General features: G+C 43.8%; 1 protein-coding gene and 1 long non-coding RNA gene across 3 annotated transcripts in view; one reads left to right on the top strand and one right to left on the bottom strand.

The window, feature by feature from the left end:
* LOC111926284 (uncharacterized) overlaps positions 1-16,524 on the top strand; it is a 28,318-nt gene extending 11,794 nt beyond the window's left edge. For both annotated transcript variants that reach the window (XR_015281331.1, XR_015281329.1), the window contains 2 exons: positions 11,929-12,102; positions 12,841-16,524. This is a non-coding gene — a long non-coding RNA (uncharacterized LOC111926284). The remainder of the gene's footprint in view (positions 1-11,928; positions 12,103-12,840) is intronic.
* Positions 64-18,158, bottom strand: PSEN2 (presenilin 2). The gene is made up of 11 exons (XM_086870585.1): positions 18,073-18,158; positions 12,738-12,933; positions 11,786-12,015; positions 10,666-10,807; positions 9,769-9,836; positions 8,761-8,981; positions 7,847-7,945; positions 6,010-6,087; positions 4,330-4,449; positions 3,699-3,817; positions 64-2,521 (listed from the first exon to the last, which is right to left on the bottom strand). Exons 2-11 carry the CDS (start codon positions 12,879-12,881, stop codon positions 2,366-2,368), a joined length of 1,377 nt encoding a protein of 458 aa, XP_086726711.1. The 5' UTR covers positions 12,882-12,933; positions 18,073-18,158; the 3' UTR covers positions 64-2,365.
* Between the last annotated feature and the right edge of the window lie 1,477 nt (positions 18,159-19,635).

Here is a 19,635-nt window from a genome sequence, read left to right as displayed (position 1 = left end):
AACAAAAGTTCACTTTATGCACAAGTGAAAACATTCAAAGAGATGAGAAATCACTCAACATAATTTTAAAATTTCCGTGTCTGTGTATATGCACACACAAACACAAATATATATTTGTAGTAAATACATACGAACTTTTACACAATTATAACCACTCCAGTATATCCATGATATACTCCTATCACTCACCAGGATCATACATTCTGTTGCACTGCCAGAATCTGTTGTTCAGTTACCTTTTAAATTACAATTCTTGTAAGTTCTGCAGAATTGGTCAGTGGAAGGCCAGTCTTTGGCAAGCAGGTATCTGCAGAAAACCAGTGGTGATCCTTCAATATGTGAAGGTACCCCTCCCAGTTTCCTTCAAGTATCAACTCTGCTTTCATAGAAATAGTTTCTAACAATATGCTACAACCCTGATAAGCCAAGCAGGATTTTTCTTTCAGTATATACAAATAATTCACATCCTCTCTACACCATGCAATGCAAAAAGTAAAAGCATGTTTCCCAGGGATTCTCGTCCAATTTGGCCCTCTAACTGTTTTCATTAAAAAGAACAAACACAAACAAACAAATAGAAAAAGCAACTCTCACATAAACCTTAAAAATCAGCAAACAAAGCTCTACTGATTTACATTTCCAAAGGAAATACTTTTAGTAATAGTTAACTCTGTCTGCAGTTGTTAAGTCCAAACATTGCAAATGTGAGAAATGAGGACAGAAAACTAACAAAGAGCAAGAGTTATTGACTTGTCCAGACTGAGACACACAAACACACCCACACACACACCCCTTGTAAAAACCCTCATGCACTTTTTAAAAATTAGTCTGAATCACCTGTGTGATGTCCTTGTTAAATATCAAAGCAGATAAACTTGAACAGGTCTACTGGAAAAAGCACTACATAAAAAATGTGTAATTCAAAGCCTTAGCTAGAAACTATTTCCAGAAATTAAATTCTGTGTCTCTCAATGACATTGCATTAGTCATGAAATCTCACATAATGTTACATTTACTGACACTGATCAGCTGTCAAAGAAAATTGAACTTGTTTGAGTAACAGACACAAGTAAAAAGGAAAGAAAAAAAAATCACATAACTTTGGCAACTATTGAAAAACTGACTCAAAGAGTAGAAATAAAATTATTTTCAATGGTGGACAAAACATAAAGGTTCAGTCTGTCCTATGTATTTTTTACTGATGTCAAGCACTGTGATTTCTTAATGAACTCACTTGAGGGTGTATAGCTATTCCTAAAAGTAATGTAACAACAGATTAAAGTTTGCACCCCAATATTTTGATACAAACTATGACTGGATATTTCCAAAAGAGTCCTTTTGACACTAAATAGCTATTTCAAACTTTGTAATTAAAAAAATAATCTTTAAACAGTACAAAAACCTAAGTAAACCAAGTCTCAGTCAGTGTAAGAGAGGACCTCTTAATAAAGGGAAGGTAAATCCTCCTTTGGAGTAGTTACAATAATGCACAGAAATGAGACCAGAAACACACACAGTAAGTTACAGGTCTGATTTACTGGAGTTGTTCAGACATTTCCACCTTAGGGTCATTTCAGGATTGCAGTATGGACCCAGAAAAATATTTCCTAAAAAGTAAAACGCTGGGAGGAGAGAGCAGTATCTGTTTCCACACGCTGAGGATCTGATGCACTGAAGGGGCAGGCCTGCCTTCATCAGCTGCTGGCTGCAGTGGGGGATGTGCTCAGAGCCAGGAGCCTGATGTTCAGACATCCCACCACTGACATCCTGTCTCGATCCCTCATGGCTCACTATCTCCAGCTCAGGTCAGAATAAAAAGGCCTATGGGGCAATTTCAACAGGTGCTGTGTGCACAGCAGCCAACACAGGAAGTTCAGCCTCACTTCTCTAATGCTCACACACTGCTCTGTGCCTGCTGCCAGCTGTGCTTTTCCAATCACTTGCACCTCATGTTTGTACAACACTTCAAACGTGTGAAGACTTAAAAATTCTAGAGTATGGTTAAAGTTGACTGCAGTTCCAGGACTAAACAACCTTATGTAGCTCCCAGAAGATCAGACCCCTCACCTCTCCAGTGTTCCATGCCACATACAGGTTTCTGTGCTCACAACAGCCACTGTGCACATCAAATAAAATAAAAGTAACACTCTGACATCAGCAAGGAGCCAGGCTTTTCACCAAGAGTCCTGTGAAAAATCTCAGTTCAACATGTAACTATTAGGTTTTTAGTACACAGCACGTCACAGAATTAGTGTTTTCCTTACAAATATATGGCACTAAGTGTAAAAACTTTATGACCTATTCCAAACATTGTACCATAATTCACAGAAAAGCTTGAAAAAGAATCCTCTAACTCCCACTTCTTCTAAATATACAGCTGGTGGGAGGCCAGGGTGTCCATGAATGGTCGCACAAGGTTGTCTGTCGAGAAGTAGAAGATCAAGCCAAAGGTGATGGAAATGGGAAGAGCAGGCAGTGCTTTCTTAAAAACAGCCAGTAGTAAAAGTGTTAGGCATAAACCCTGTCAGAGAGAAGAGAATAAAAAACACAAGGACATAATAATAAGAGAACCAGAAATACATCTGTCATACATACAGATAATTGTCTAAATGCACTGTAGAGCGCTGCAGACTGCCTGAGTTACCAGCAGCAGAATATGTATTTGCCCCCAGCTTCGTCTTCCACTCAAGTTGGCTAGGTTTTTCCTCAGCAGTCTTGAGCACAGCTGTCTGCTGAGAAACTGGTATAAACAGCAAATCCAGAGGTACAGCTGACGCTGAGAGGTAAACTTCTTTGCACAATATTTTACTCCTTGTTCTGTGCCATTATGAATGAAGTACTGATCCAACAGGCAAAAGCACTTAAATCCTGGTGAACTGCACAGATAGGAGTTCCACAGAAGGTCTCTAATACTTATATTCCTAGTTTACAAGGTCCGTTAGGGTAAAAAAAGAAAGGAGAAAATAAAAAGGAGGGAAAAAAAACCCCACACTGAAACCAAATATCCACTGCTGTTCTTTTGGCTGGATTCCTTTATAACAATGGATGAGTTCTGGTTTTATCTGGATAGCAGGCCAAGATCTGCTTTTTGTAGCATGGGAAGAAGCTGTTGTATATTCTGGGTAGATAGTATGGTTAAGTGCCTTTAAATATTAATTCCTTCTCTCATCAGAGCCATTCTTACTTCAAAGACACTGGGCTCCAAAAATATGCAGTATCTAAAGATCAGCAGATAGGATTTTTTAAATTCTCTTTTTTTAATCAGTGTTTCTAGACTGCAAATTTATTGATAATTTCCATGGATTTAAGTCTCCTTCCTTCTCATTTTTTCCAGCTCAAATAGTAGAATAAGATAGGTCTTCACCTTCTTATCTATCAGCTCTCTAGAATAACAGAGTTAGCCGTTTCAACTACGCTTGCTAATCAGTGTGGAGTTCCTAATATTGACTCTTGTGTCTGAAGCAAACATACCAGCAGTTCCCTGGGGCTGTTTCACCCCCACCAGATCCATGCTTGGCTCTGCTCTGATTAGTCTGGATCATTCTGCTGCAGTGGCTGTTTAAAGCCTAGAGACAGAATATTCCTAAATACCTAGCAGGTTACTTGGACTAATTTAGTAGTGCTCAGCTGCTGGTACTTCTGGCAACACTTCTGGGCTGAACAGGGTGTGACAGGACTTCTAAAAGCTGCTCACTTACTATGAGAATGGCTACAAAGCAGGCCAGTGTGGTATTCCAGTCTCCACTAGCTGTGGCAGCTGCTTTCCCAACAAGCACGCTGTAAAATATGAAGTCTCCAAGGCCCAGCTTCACACCCCCTGAAAGAAGTGGAAAAAGAAGACATGTTAATTCTCAGCCTCCTGTTTTGCTTCCTCTTAAACAAATTCTTGTCCCCTGGGGAGCAGGTAAAGGTTCCTAGTTCTGGCTACTAAACTGGACCCACACATTTCTGAGGAGGCTGAGATTTCCAGCCCCTCTTCCCACTAATTGCTTTTGTTCTCCCTCATTCTCTGAAGTGCTTCCCTGGGCTGCTTTACAAATGAACCAGCTGAGGAAGCACAAGGACAGAAAGGGACAGGAGCCAAGGGGAAGAAGGGACTGTTTAAATTGTACATGTAGCCAACAGGTATCACTGGAACAACAATCCCAGAACAGATTCTGCAGCAGAAAGAGGTAATACACAGTCAGACTCACAATCTTCATTGCTCAGTGAGCACAACTATTCAAATTAACTGTGATTACATCAAACTGGGTAACGGAGTGTTAACCAAAAAGAGTAAAAATGTCAGGCTCTGACTACATTGAAAAAAAGGTATAAAGCTTCCCTTACTTTCCTCCTCCTCAAGCTCCTCTGAAGAAGTGACAGGGCGTGTTGGAACAGGACTTCTTGTCTCTGACATCTGAGACTCTGCATATAAAGGGCTCCTGAGGTGTTCTCTCCCATCCTCAGCTTGGTTCCACAAAAACAGGCCAAGAATGGATTACAAAAACACAAGAAACACAAGAGACAGCTATGTTTATAACATGTTTTAGCCCATGAAATCCACAGTCCTGTAAAGCTGCCCTGCTGTGGGTAAGCCCTTTGTCTCATGGAGGTGCAACCATCAGGACCAGTTGAAGCAGACATTTAGTTTGAAGGAAACGTGTGTTATTGTTTGGAAGAGTCAGAAGGGTAAATGCTCACAGCTTCTCTGGCAGCCACCCAGGAGCTCAATGGCTTTAACAAGTGAGCACGTACACAGACCTAATGTTGCTCTACACGGGCCAGAATGACAAGGAAAAGCCACTGAAGTTAATATGCATTCCCACAGTCTTATACATTAGGGGTGGAGCTGCTCAGGTATTCCCTAACCAGCCATATAACAAAAATGGATGACTAAGAGGACTGCCATTTATGAGAGAAGTCCTGAGTCAAACTGACATTGGAGCTGACTGTTCACATGTAGAAAGCAGACACATTTCATTGTCCACAAATTTAACTCTTTTCCACCCTCTGTTAAAGCACGTCTGACAGAACCTTTGGCAGTACTTTCAGAAGCAGCCAGTCTGTGATATATGCTTCCATCTGACAGTTCCTATTTTTCAGAAGCTCCTACAAACTCTCCAGTGCATGTCAGTTTGACAGGTTGCTGCTGCTGCAGGTGCAAGCAGACTGTGTTCTGGGACACAGAGCTTCCACAGAGCATTCTGTACCCCTCAGCCTGTAGTCCGTGCCTGCTCTGTGCCCCATTACCCAGCAGGATTGTGTCCCTGCCATTTCTTGGTATGTCAGCTGCTTCATCCTGGAATAGGCAGCATGTTCAGTTATCAAACCTTTGCACACATTTACTGCTTTAACATTCAAAGGTACTGTCGTCTTGAAGTGCAGCAGGACTAGACAGGAAATCCTCCCAAAATAAGTAAGATTTTATTCAATCACCTTAAAACTGCAGTTTAATTTGCATCTCAAGAAGATAAAAGCAAAGACACACAAATTACTGCAGAACCAGCTACAGTGTAAACTTGAATCACAAAAGCTACTGGTAGGTAACTATCTTAACACAAGGATTTACCCAAGGGTAAATTTATTTTCTTTAGCAGGGTGAGCCATATTGCACTTACAGAGGGGTACTCCATGGCACTGGTCTGAACACAAATATATTTAGGAGCCTATGTTGTAATTTACCATCCCCAGTATGGAAAAATATAATCCCCCACTAGCCCCCTTTCAGCTTTGACTTCAGTACATCGAAGATGTGAGTTGAACAACACTTCTGTTTGATGTGTTGTTTGTTAGGGTTTTTTTAAAATAAAAGTGGCTGAATACTGGAGCCTCCTACAGTGTCTGTTCATTTTTGCTGCCATTCCTAACAGGAGGTTTATGAACATCACCGAGTTCTGCAAGTAACAACACTGAAAAAATAAAAGTCATCCATCAGGATTTGGGGGTTTATGTTTATGTTCAGTCTCAAACACATTCATTATTTCTGTGGGACAGTGCTCTGTATGGGAGAGGGACATGCAAACAAACCTGCATCCCATGTCTGCTGGCTTGGTCCTCTTGCTGCTGTGTCTGGCTTTGCCATTCCAACTGTCCACATCATAGCAGCTGGAAGAAAAAAAGTAATTGGCTGCATAAAACATTGGCCACTATAGCTTAGAGGAAATAAGTATTCAGCTGTCCCTAGAAATACAAACCCTTGCCCCTGTGAATGCTTCTGAAACACTCAGCTGGCTTCCCTAAGCACTGAGACAGCAAGGTGGGAGAAAGCCAACCAATGCATCCATTCCATTTTTAAGAAAGTCCCAGAGCACAAGCAGCTAAGAGTCAATATAATCTTCTCTGTGGATTAAAGAAAGCAAAATTTCAGGAATAGGGTCCTCAACTCCTTTGTTTTCTTCCTGATTTCTGGCTCTTCTCCTCAAAGAAAACAATTTCCCAGGGAATGATGGTAACACAAGCTAACTAACACTGCTTACTCATGTTCTGCTAAAGGTACAGCACACAAGCAAGGGATCACAGGAGCTGGCAGAATGCAAGCTTTTCTCTCTGCCTGTTGTGGTTTCATCCTGTCAAAATATTGCATATTTCTGTTTTGATTCCAACAGCAACTGATGTTTGGGGGTTTATTCTTGGGATCCCCAAATTAAAAAGTAATACAAACCATTCCAAAATCAGCAGACAGGAACTCAAATCGGCTTTTTATTTAAGTCTGCATCAGTCTCCTGATTTTACAGAAGCTAAGCTAAACAAAATAAGCCAAGGCAAACACAGTGCCTGCTTTTCCACTATGAGCTCAGCCAAGGTGATGCTTTTGCATCTAGAGGGAGCCACAGAATGTGGTCTTGCAATGGAGACACTGACATTCTGCACAAGAACTTTTTGTCCAGTATTATTTGCTGAATTGCATTCTCCTTTAGGGAAACTCTTGTTTGTTAACTAAAGCACATGAGAGACTTCATCTAGATTGTGTCAGGACAGTGTAACAGAATCTCCTGTAAAAGGGAAGGCACCTGAGGAGAACTGAGACTCTGCTTAACACATAAAAGCATTTATGTAACATTAAATGCTTGAAGAAAAAAAAAAATCAGTCAGGTTGTAGGCATCCTCAGCTTAGCACCAAACATTTGGGAATAACCCTTCATCTTCCAAGTGATGTAATGAAAGAGTCAGTGAGGTCCGTGAAGCACTTGAGTTCAGGTCCCATGAGTGTTGAGTCTCCTGCCTTCCAATAATCTTATCTTAAGCATGTCAATACCTCTGGACAAGGGCACCAGACACTGTGGTAGTTAAACAGCCCAAGAAAGCCAGGGAGGAGGTGACTGTTTCTGTTTGCAGAGCAGTACTTGAATGGAGCCCTTTACAAAGTGAGGAGCCAAACAATGAACAATAAAGCAAATATATTCTAAGCACTGCCATCTGTACAGTACAGAGGGTAAGAGGGGGCTGCAGGAGGCATGGAACCTCACCATATGTTTAAAGTGTGTCTGTAAAGCATACACATAATAAATAAATGTATTGAGTGAGCACCACCTCATCACAAAACTTGGCAAACTCTGCTGCTCAACTCACAGAGCATTTTGTGTGCAGAAAAAAGAGGCATATTATGCACTATATTCCTGAAAGGATAAATCTGTTTCTCAGCAATTCAGCTTCACAAGACAAATGTGGGCTCCCTTTGGCTAATCAGAGTTAGCAACATTGTAACTGATACCCAAGGCCTTCTACAAATGGTCTGATCCAGGACATAACTGTGCACCATTCTTAAGGCAAGAAAGTAGCTAAGACAGTGTTCTTTGCTTTGACACAGAAATACGTTAACAGAGTTTCATCTGGCTAAAAACGTTAACATTGTAATCTTACTCACAGGAATATATTAATGCAGGAAAAATGGGCTCATTTCTCTCCTGTGCAGTTTCTACCAGCATTCTCAGTGGCCCCTTGGGACAGAGAACAGCCATCAGATCTGCAGAAAGAAAAGGACCAATCTCATCTTGAATTGCCATACATATTTTACATTCTTTTTCTTTAAGAAAATATTCTCCCCTCAAATTTACATTATCCATATAAACCAGATGATTTCCTGAATGACACTTTTCACCACTTTGCATAACTCTAGCTGTTCTAGTCCCTTAAAGTGTTGCTCACTAAAAATATCATCTCCAAGCCTTAATGTAATAATAAGAGTTTTCACTGTGCTAATCCTATAAAAAGCCCCTTGAGAATACCACATGAGTTCTTAGAAAGTAGACAGCAGCATTTCACTGAGATGTTAAATTTAATTAGAGGAGGAGTGGGGGTGCTTTGTTCACATTCCACAATCCATCACTACATAGGCTGGCTCTGTGTTTCACATGAATGAAGGCCTTTAGTCCAGTACCTCTTTGCCTACCCTCCCTCCTCCATCAGATCTCTTCCCTCTTGTTCTGCAGGTTCACTTGAAATTTATACCAAAATCCATGATCTCTTGATAACAATAAACAAAACCTGCAAGACTGTCAGGTTTGCTACTGATAAAAATCCAACCACCCCTACCATGTAGTTAGGTGAGATTCAGTCCTTCCCTGACTTGGTGATCCACTTTGAAAGACCTGGTTGAGGTACACTACCTACACAATTAGCAAGAGACAAGGCAGGGAGTCAAATTAATTGCTCATCTGGCACTTTCTAAAGCTTTTAGCACCATAAGGTTGTTTTTTTGAAGGACATACAGAGTCCTGAGATTGCCTCTGAGTAACCTCTCCAAGAACCACACCTTGTAGAGCCACAACCCAGACTTACCATAGATGGAGATTGCACCTAGAATCACCCATGCTGACCACTCAGGTAGATATTTAATGAACACCAAAGCCATTAGAGCACTGATCATAATGAGATAAGCTTGCTGGAGTTGTAAGGGACCTTTCCAGTGGATGCAAATCATTCCAACAGCTCCAAAATTCCAGATGACTATGAACAGAGTGGGATAATCCATGGCCACGTTGTATGTCTTCAATACTTCACTGGAATACCACAAGAAAATTTATCAAAGCAGTGAAAGCAAGTGACATGCAAAGCATCCCACTGGCTCTAGTTAAACAAGAAAGCCCCCAACTACACCAGAAGGAAACAGAAAAGAGCAATTCTCATCATGAAAGGGGAACCTGCCCTTTGGCTACTTGCTGCTCTGTGCTCTGTTCCTCCTGCATGAGATGGATGTGCTCTTTTACAGATCCACACCACACTGCCTTAGTCCTCAGTTCAACAGCAGTTCCAAGGATTTGAGCAGGCAGGATTTCAGGTCTTAAACGAGCAGAGGCCTGTGGCTACATGACTGTCTACAGCAAAGAAATCCTGTCAGTGTCATCCCATCAGGTGCAATATGCTCACAGTTGAAAATGTCTTAACAAATGTCATCCACAAGTTAGAAGTTTCCTTTCACCTGAGCTGGGAGCTAAAGGAATGAGCTTGAAACAATGTTGTCTAAGGGAAAAAAAAATCAGAGAAGTAACTCAGCACATAAAGTGCCTTTCCACGTGCTTCTCAATCCAGGGCCTCTGTACCTTAAGATTCAGCCTGTTCATTTCATGCTCACCATTATCACTTCCCTACAATTTTTATAAAATTGAGCTTTGACTATTAAAGATCTTCTTTTTCACTTTTTAAAAAAGAAAACTATCTTCTTCTAACAACACTTAAATGTCCATTTGGAGAAGGGAAGACGTTCCTTTTCTTGTTCAAAGTGGGAATTCTCAGCAAAGAGGTGAAGGAGCCCTGAGCTGTCAGGTTACTTGCACCATTCCCACTTACCCGAGGTATATGTAGGTAAAGAGGAAGAGCAGCATCAAGGAGGATAGGATCAGCCAGCCATGGATGAACTATAAAGGATAAGAAGAAAAAGTGATGGTAGGGGCTGTAACCCCTGCACAGGTTACAGAACTGCAGCCCAACAGTCTCCTGCACTCTTCTTCCAGGGTCCAAAGACCCTGCCTTCCCTATCAGGTCAGTGAAGGAGGAAGGACAGCCACTTCCCCTCAGTTCTCCCACTTTCATTTTGTATTCCGTCTCTTAGGGTTTTAGTTAGTTTGGGTTTTTTTGGCCTGAGCATTTTCATGGGTATCCATACTGGCTGCTAGCTCGTACGGGTGAGCACATTCTTTGTTTGCTAGGAAGGAGAAGGGGTTTGCCCAAGGCTGTAAAATAAACTCTGTATTTGGGACAAGAGTAAAAAGCAGGAATGGACAGAGCTCAAATGCACATATAAGAACTCCCTGAGCATCTTAGAACCTGAATGTGCCTTTCTCTTCAAGCCTTGTGCTCTTCTACCAGAGTTTCCACAGGCAGGAATAATACCAGTTGCCACAAAGCTCATCTGAAATGTCTTAATAGAAGGCATTCACAATTAATGGTACAACTTAGTCCATAAGTACAAATGGCAAAACATTTGGATCAGAAGCCGAAAACTCAGACCTGACTAACACAAAGTAGCAGTCCTTGTTTTTAAGGGCCTGCCATTAGTGACAAAATAATGGCAAAGCCTATTCAGAGCCACAGCTCCATCACTACAAAGACTTCTGCACAGTATGATTCCTGCTGTTTCCAAGATGAGGATAAGCCAATGCAGTGCCTATGTTTCTCACTGCCATGCAAGGCCCATTTGATCCCAGGCTCACAGCACAGAGGTAGAAAATGGCATGAATGCTTTACCTTGTAGCAGCGATATTTATAGAGCAGCACTAGGAACACGGTCATTACAATGATGACACTGATCATAACGATGGTGTTCAACACCGAGTTCAAGAGACGCTGGCCCACAGAAGGGGTGTCCTCACTGAAAGGGGTGTAGATCCTACAGGATAAAGCAAAAGCCATATAAAGCATAGATATTATCTAACCATGTGTCCCAGATAAAACCAGACCTCTCTGTGTGTGGGAAAGAAAAGGAGGTAGGACTGCCAAGGACAGCAAACATGAGATGTAGCCTCTGAAGGGGCTAGGCTCAAGTTAATTATCAGCTAAAGATTAGTGGTCTCTATCAAGCACATTCTTACAGAGCAGCTGTGGCTGGCAGAGCTCTAAGCAAAAAGACCTAGAGTATAAATCACTTTATTTTAGTAAGTGCTCTGCAGGCCATGAATTTTTATTGCATGTTCTGGAACCTTTCCATGATAATTACAAGGATACTTCCCAGGTGCTGTTCTGAAATGGGGGACACCCTTTCTTTCCACACTTGGTAGGAGAGTCTTGGACTCTTATCCCTTCTTGCCACCCTACAGCCCTTCCCCCAATTTTGTTTCCTTTGATTCAGTTCAAGGGACCACAGTCCCCCTTTCTCCACCCTGTATGTGAAGCACAGTTAGAGCCCCAGGAGCCAGGCCCCAGGAGCCAGGCACTGTCAGCAGGAGCTGGATGGAATTAGGAATCCACACCATGAGTCTTTAGGAACCAGAATTATCACCAGGAAATGAGACACTCATCCAAATGAACATGCTATTCCCTGATTGCTGCCAGCTAGTGAGTGAACAGCCTAGGAGTTCAGCCTGGGCCTTTTATGCTGCAGAATGAAGCAGCTTCATTATTATGCTGCTCACAGGCCTCACTCGGGGAACCCTAAATGACAGTGCTAACAGACCAGTGCAATGCAGGTATGGGAAAAACTTTCACAGGTGAACATAGCCTGCTTTAGTAAGCTCTCTGTATGTCTCTACAGCCACCTTTACCAGTGTAAAGGTTCTCCCAGCCTGCTAAGGAAGCACTCTGCATGCACAGAGCGTGTGTGTGGAGCAGGGGGTCCCACATACTCAGGCTGTTTGCAGACCCCACTTACAGCTGCCCGTTTTTCTCCGTATAGAAGCGCACTGACTTTATGGTGGCGACGACAACAATCATACAAAGGGTGACAGGCACAAAGAGCATGATTACATGCTTTGCTCCATATTTCAGAGTCAGTTCCTCCTCTTCATTTTCCAGGGCGCTTTCCCTCACTGGAATACTCGAGCCGGACACTTCTCCACCAGCGATATTGTTTGGGCCGCGGCTGTTGCCTGCTCGCCTCTTCTGAAAATAAATATTAGCAAATGTGTAAGATGCTTCTTTTCTTCATCATACCTCACGAGGCTGCTGTAAGTCACCACAGCATAGCAGGTGAGTTCTAATAGAAAGGTACCAACTGAACAATACAATTAGAAATTCCATTAAATTCCATTGCAAACATGCTGCAATAGAGTTTTTAAGCCAATTCCATGCGTATCTAAGGACCTCTTCAAATGCAAATATATAGATAGACACATGAAGGGCAAGATGCCCAGAACTAGATAGAAAAAATTTCATCTGAGTTGACATACGCTTGACATGTTCCTCCTCTCCCAAAAACACTGCTTGCTTTATCCTGCTGCTTTGCTGGCAGCTGGACTAGATTCTGTTCTAACATTAGCTGCATCTGACCACAGCAGACAAAGGGTATCTGGCAAAACAAGAAGGCTAAAAAGGATATCCTGTAACAGTCCTGACTAAAAGCATAAGGCCCTGACTAAAAGCCTGTATCTTTAACAAAAGGAAGGAAAAGGGAGGAGTATACATGGAGATAAAAATGGGGAAAAAGTCAGAGTGGAGGAAGTGGCAACAGGCAGTGCTGCTGCTGACTGAGAGTGACACCAGGAAAACAACAGTAACCAAAGCCAATCCTAGAATCCAGTCTGGTAGGTGGGACTGAGGGGTAGCAGGACTACTTCTGCCACCACACCCCATATCCTTGCTCCCCATGAGGGACACACACCTACCCTATGTGCCTGTGCTTCCCCTGCTTCTGAGGCTTGCAGGCCATCCTGGTAGGAGGGTACTGGAGGGCTCTCTGCAGACATCAGGGATGTTCTCTCATTGCAGGGCTCCTCCTCGCTGTCCGAATTGTTCATGAACGTGATCATCGCTGCTTTCCAAGAGGGCACTCAGGAGGACACAGCCAAGCACTACTCAAGGCTGTGGGGACAAGCAGAGCACAGGGGAAGAAAAGAGTGAACACCACACTGCAAATAACTGAAAGTCTGTAGAGGATTCAGCAGATTTTAGCAGGGAGGCTCAAGCACACCATGTAGCTCCATCTTCTCTCAACGGCAGATTTATCCTGCCCTCACCCAGGCATGACAATCTGTTCAGTTGAAGTCACTGGGACTGCTGCAGGCACAGATATCAACAAAATGCAGCACTAAAGAAACTTTTCTTTACCACAGCATTCACTTGCTGCCTCTATTTCCCCTCTCCCATCAGTACACCTTACCTTCCACAAAGGAGGTTTCTCAGCGCTCAGTGTTTGTTTGGCAAGGGACAGACACAGCTTCACCTCACACACTGGCTGCCTGTCAGAAAGCTCAGAGAGCTCAGCTCTTACACAACACGCCCGTGAGCATCAGCAAGGAGCAGAAGTTTCTTAGTAACCTGGAGCCTCAGCTTTACATAAGCCACTAATCAGGAGCTACATGCTGTCTTATAACTGTTTATTAACCAGATGAATTTTATTAGCAGTGCTTCTCTTTGCCGATGAAGAGGTTTGCATAGCAAGAGAAAGACCTGTCTCCTTAGGAGAGCCTCTCGTGGGTTCTTCCTTATGTTGTCTTGTGATTAAAAGCAAAGCTACTTGGATGGGAAAATACCTGGAGAAAAAATGTGGGGGTTAGAAATGCTTGGCCTCTTTTCACCTACTGCTATGCAGAAAAGCAGGCAAAACAGTGGCAGAGTACAGAAAGGAAAGGAACAGCTCTTCTTTCTGGACACCAGAGGGAGAAGGTGCACTGCCCTGAGTACTGCAGAACAGCTTTAAAATCAGTATTTCAGGAAGTTATAAATGCAACTAATAGGAAAATTCTTTCTAGCATTATTAAGTCAGCTTAACAAGGCAAGTAAATAACCACTTTCTGATACTCAGCCACTTGTCCACAAGCAAAACAATACCTCTAATGCATTGTAAGCAGTTATATCTACCAGAATAACTCTCCTCTACAACCTTACCCAAGCTCCTATGTCTCAGGAAATAGAAGAGGAAGCTGAAGAAGCCACGTGATTTGGACACAGTCACTTAAATCTGAATCATACATTCACAGCCCAACCAGCACACCCTGACGTCAGAGTGGATACTTTGAAGATCTGTGAGATATTCTTGCTTCTCACTAAAGAAAGTGAAATTCACTTTGAAGGAAGGAAAAAAGGAGGAGTAGGAGACCCCCTCCTTTCTTTCACAGCCTCCTCAACACATCTGCACCTTCAAGAAATTTTAGAACATCAACTCAATCCACCCAAGTGAAACATCTTTCAGACATTTGCTCCTCCCCTGGCTTCTCTTGCTTTTTCATATAATTTTGTTCCTCCTTTGGTGATAAAAATGGTAGAGTTACAGGAAACAGAAGCAGGGCTAACCCTCACTTCAGGCCTGTCAGCTTCATAGTAATCCCGTGTTCTTACTGGGTGAGCTGCTTAACAGTTGTGTGCTTATTTCTTACAGAGACCAAGGTCTCCTCTCTGGGTGCTTAACACACGCTTTTGATTGAGCACATGAGGGCTCCCAATTTACAGCTGGGACACTAGACTCTGCTCCAGTTATAGGATTTAGGTCTTTAAGGAAGTCAGATACATAAAGTCATTCTATCATGACATACTTCTGGATAAGGAACAGGGTAAGTTATGCATTCCACAGGATCTGTGACTAAATAACTCTCAAAAATTTCTGCTCATGTGAGAGACCAGGGAGGAAATAAATAAAGCTTTACTCACTGATAATTTGGGACCAATATTTAGATTTCAACAACCCAGTGAAAATACTGAAGAACTTTTTCTCACATTATTCAAGAAATCATTTTTGCTACATAAAGAGAGCAATTCTACAGAGGACTTTGAAGGGACAGCCAGTTAGCCTACTTTCAATACCCTAGTTATGCCCATGGGAGGAGTTAAACCAATAGCAAAACCACTGTGCCAATTACTAACCTTCACAGTTACATGGGAAGAAATAGACTCATGTTGAAATACAGCCAATTTTAAGGACATTTTCTCCTATGCTCCCCCAGCAAGTATATGGACATGTAAAGGTGCCATGATACTTCTGGCCAGTAAGCAGATTCAGACCTGAACACAGCTTCACTGTCCCTTGTTTACACAGCCGTGTTTCAGTGAGGGCTGACACAAACATGTCCCAATGAATCCAAGACTTTACAGGAGCTCCTATGGCAGACAGTCACAGCTGCCTTAGATTCATCTAAACTGTCCTGCCCAAGGGGTTGTCTCAACACCCTCCAACTCTCTGGTGCCAACACCAGGTGCTCATCAGCTGTGTCCTGCTTTTGACAAGACAATGAGGCATTTCCCTTTGCTGTCACAGACCCATGTCCAAGCAGGGCTGGCCCAGAGAGTGGGTATGGGAGCAGCCCCAGTGGCAGTGCCCACACCAGGAATACAGAGCACTGTGCATCTCCCTTCCAGTAGGATTGAGCCCTAAGGTGACAAGCCCTCTGCTCGCTGCCAGACAAGCAGCCCACCCCCACCTCAGGTCTGCAAAACCCTTGGCTGTGTGGCTTTATGGCTCTTACCTAAGCAGGAGCCTTGAACATATGGTTTACAGGGGCAGGAACACTGGCTCTCTCCCTCTGCCCTACCAACTCTACCCCCATCCAGCAGGAATTTTGTCTAATGCCCCTATTTATTCATCAGAGGTGCACTTTGAACTGGCACCAAGGCTCTGCTGGCTGCCAGAGAGAGCTGTGGTTTGAGCAATCTGTCCTCCAGGGGAGGAAGGACCAGCCTGGTCACTCTCACACACGTGCCCACCATGACAGCTCTGCTCAGCACCCTTTGGGCTGAGCAGAGGGAAAGAACAGAAAGCCAGGGACTTGCTTGACAAACAAAAAGGGAGCCACAGAGCACCAGGCACCTACAACAGGTACAAAGCCACTCTGTTTTCTGGTCTCATTTCACTACCTGAACTAAGGAGAAGGGCCTGCCAAAAGGATGCTGCATACACCATAATGGAAAGCAAGGGAGCTTTCTTTCCTACTCATGCTCATGACAGCAAATACATCTATGCATATTGACTAGGCTAAGCTGAAAAAGGGGCAAGAACAGCTCAGGAATGGGAAACATGGAGCACTGAGATAAATGTAAGTTGTATCCATATTCACATAAAGCTTTAGAGTGTGATCAAGTACATGAAACAACATGCTAGTCCATTATCAAACTGAAGCACTAAGTTACCTCAGACAAGGTTCTCCTCTCTATCTCTCAAACCATCAGATCCCGTTCAAAAAAATCATATAATGCTTAAGAGCAAAATGACCCCACTCTCAAAACTGTACAGCAAAAAAATGAAAGGGGACAAAAACTAGGCCAGTAGCAAGTGCTTCTTAGAGGAGCTGAGGTGGGAATACAATTACTCCTGCTTTACAGCAGTCTTGTGAATGCTGAAGGGAAGCAGGGGTCACCAATTCTCTTTCTAGACGTCCTTCATGCAAGAGACCTCTTTCCTCAACTGTGAAAAACCAACTTTATGGATTTTGATTAAACCGGGCCAGTTCACTAACATTAAAATCCAGCCTTAGTTTGCCTTTTATTTTCATGCTGCGAACAATCTAAATCCTTTGCTTTGTATTTCATCCATCACAAATCATACCACTACAATATACAGCACAGAATAGCTGCTGTAGCCTGGCAGAATACTTAATTACCTACTTGAGAGTTAAAATTCATTCTTATCCATATTGTTTTCTTTGATGGCAATCAGATGAAGAGAAATGAATTTTCTTTGCTATATTTAGATGAAGAGAAAGCTTTGGGATGATACTGAGATCCTGATGTTCTCCTAAGTTTTGGCTGCAGCAACCACTGCTGTTGGTAAATATGAAGAGAAGGAAATAAACTTTTAAGGAATCAGAAGCGGTGAGGCCAAAATTAGGAGGAAAGATTCCCAGGTTCTTGTCAATAAATAAAGTCAGAATGGGCATGTTGCTAAAATGACAGGGGACTTGGAACACACCATCTCAGTGTGCAAATACCACTCACTTTCAGCCCCAGAACACAAAAATAACAAAACACAAGATGCTATGGGAAGTTGTACAGATTTGTAGCTTTCTTTCTGCATTCTGGCTGAACTACCAGTGCTTTCTCTTGTCCCACAAGAAAGGCATAAGATGTAGTCCCAAAGGGTGGTTCTGCTGGCAGAGCTGAAATCAGACCCTCTCTGAAAGGGTCAGAAGGATTATTTTGCCAGTACCGAGCCCAAATACTCTATCAGCCAACTCCTTGTCACAGCACAAAGGCACCACAGCCCTGAAGAACTACTCCCAACTAAAACCTCAAAGCTCGGCTCACACTTCACATGCGGGAGCAGCAGCACGCATCGGTCCCAATACTGCTGAGGACATCCGAGCCAGCAGGCGCTGGAGGTGACACTTCGGGGACACCCAAGGACACCTGTGCTGGGGCTGATTTCCTGTGTCCTGGCCGAGTGGCTGCTTTTCCCTGGGCCCCCCGGGGGACACAGGTACACAGCAGGGCTGGGACTGCTCCCCTGAGCATCCAGCTGCACGGCCAGCCCGCCCGGAGACACAAACATTCAACAAAAAGGGAAAAACCACCAAGACAAGCCCCACCCCGCCAGACAGAGGTTTTGCAGGAGGCCAGAGGAGACCTTGCTCCCATGCAGATGTTCTTGCTCTCCATTTGCCCTACTGAACGCTTAAAAAATCCGTCTGCCTCTGAAGGTGTGCCGGAGGCGCTTCCAAACGAAAGCCGGGATACTCCGCCACCGCCCAGGAGAAACAGGTATACAGATATTTTAACACACGTACATACACGAACACACATGGAAATAAGTGGGGTTTTTTACATATAATATGCACCTATGTAAGAATATACATATGTACGTATATACACACACAGAGACACAGTTCTGGGAGCGCAGCGACCCCGAGACCCCACGCGAACGCCGGCGGCTGGCCAGGCCCGTCCCGTCCCATCCAGAGACTGGCGGCAGAAGGTGCCAGTCCCGGGTGCCAGTCCCGGGTGCCAGTCCCGATCCCCGTCCCGCATCCCCGTCCCGCATCCCGCTGCCGCGCCCCGGCCGGCCCCGCTGTTTACCTGCTCCCGGCACCGCACGCGCCCCCCGCCGCTCCCATTGGCTCCCGCCCCAGCGCCGGCCGGGAGGGACGGCCGCGCCCGCCCATTCGCCACCGCAGCCGTCGTTCAGCGAGTGTCCCCGCCTACGGACCACTCTCCTCCAATAGAAGAGAAGAACGGGAAGAGGCTCGGCCAATAGGAAGGCGGCTGTCGCCCGGTGCCTGGTGGCGGCCTGTGGGGCGGCGGGGCCGCCATGGTGGGGCGGGGGCGGGCGGTGCCCGAGCTTCGAGTCACGCGGAGTCCCGGAATGGCTGGAGTTGGAAGGGACTGTGAAGGTCATCCAGTACCTACCCCTTGCATGGCTTGGAGCCTTTCACTAAACCAGGATGCTCAAAACCCCGCCCAACGTGTCCTTAAACACTTCCAGGGAGGGGGCATCCACAGCTTCTCTGGGCAACCTGTGCTAGCGCCTCGCCACCCTCACGGTTCGGAACTTCCTCCTAATAGCTAATAGATAATCGAAACGTACTCTATTACAGTCTGAATCCATTCCCCCTTGTCACTGAGTGCTCTTGTAGAAATCCATTTCTGTCTTTCTTGTAGACTCCTTTCAAGTATTGGAAGGCTTAAATGCTTATCAACTTACGCCTTCAGTAAATAAAATTATATGTAAGCATGCAGATCCTGATGGAAATAAAAGGATAATAAATAAAAGGAGAGAAATGTAAAGGAGTAAACAGAGAAACCGGAGGAAATGGCCAAGTAATAGTTCTGCTGGAATTGTCTGACCCCTGCTCAGTTTATAGATCAGAGGGGTGAATAAGGAAAATTACAATTTCACCCTATTTGCAATGGATATGGGGAGTTTGTATTTTCAGACTGTAAGCGTTTTTGTTTAAAAAACAAATTTAAAAAATACAAAAAAAACCCCACAGAAAAAAACCCTAACAAATAATATTTTTTTTAAAGTGTAAGATAATTCAGTAGAGACATTGAATCATTCTTCAATCTGCACACAAACCACTCCTGCCTCTGTTCCCATTGCTTTTTCAAGCAGCAGCCAAGTGAAATTAAGATTCTGGCAGCTCTGTAACACTTGCTCATCATCTGTGGGGGCAGAGACATGAACTGGAGTCACAGCAATTTCCCTCTGCTGCTGTTGTCATTTCAGGAAGCACCTCAGGCACAGACACAGGGAGTATTTACAGCAGAGATTCACATTCCTCTTTGCTCCATGCCACCCATGACGATTTGCTATACACAAGGAATAAAGAGTAAGATGGTAATGAAGGAGACCCAAGGTACAAATATGTGAACTGCACCACTATAAATCATTGGACAAAATGGAGTCTTTTGCAGATTCCAAATCTTAAATTTGCCATCACATTCTTTTCCTCAAATTTCCTGCACAACATCAATGACAAGTGATACACCTTCCTTGCACCGTAATTCTTATTTTGAGCACTGCACACAGAACTAAGTTAAATGGAAAATTCTTCAGAGCCCCTGAGAGCTGCCTATCCCAGTATGGCCAGCTGGGCTTTGCCAAGGTAAAGTCAGTCTGAAAAAACTGATAAACTCTGT

The sequence above is a fragment of the Cyanistes caeruleus genome, chromosome 2 (assembly GCF_971803275.1).
Source record: "Cyanistes caeruleus chromosome 2, bCyaCae1.hap1.1, whole genome shotgun sequence".
Lineage (NCBI taxonomy): Eukaryota > Metazoa > Chordata > Aves > Passeriformes > Paridae > Cyanistes > Cyanistes caeruleus.
Note: the sequence above shows the minus strand (reverse complement) of the source record. Positions and strands in the feature narration are given on the sequence as shown.

Excerpts from the sequence above, each read along its gene's own strand:
- PSEN2 (XM_086870585.1), bottom strand. The coding sequence starts at position 12,881 with ATGATCACGTTCATGAACAATTCGGACAGCGAGGAGGAGCCCTGCAAT. Across the intron at positions 8,982-9,768 it reads TTTACCTACATATACCTCGG|TGAAGTATTGAAGACATACA; the intron begins GTAAGTGGGAAT and ends GTGGTATTCCAG. Across the intron at positions 3,818-4,329 it reads GGAGCTTGAGGAGGAGGAAA|GGGGTGTGAAGCTGGGCCTT; the intron begins GTAAGGGAAGCT and ends CACTTCTTTCAG.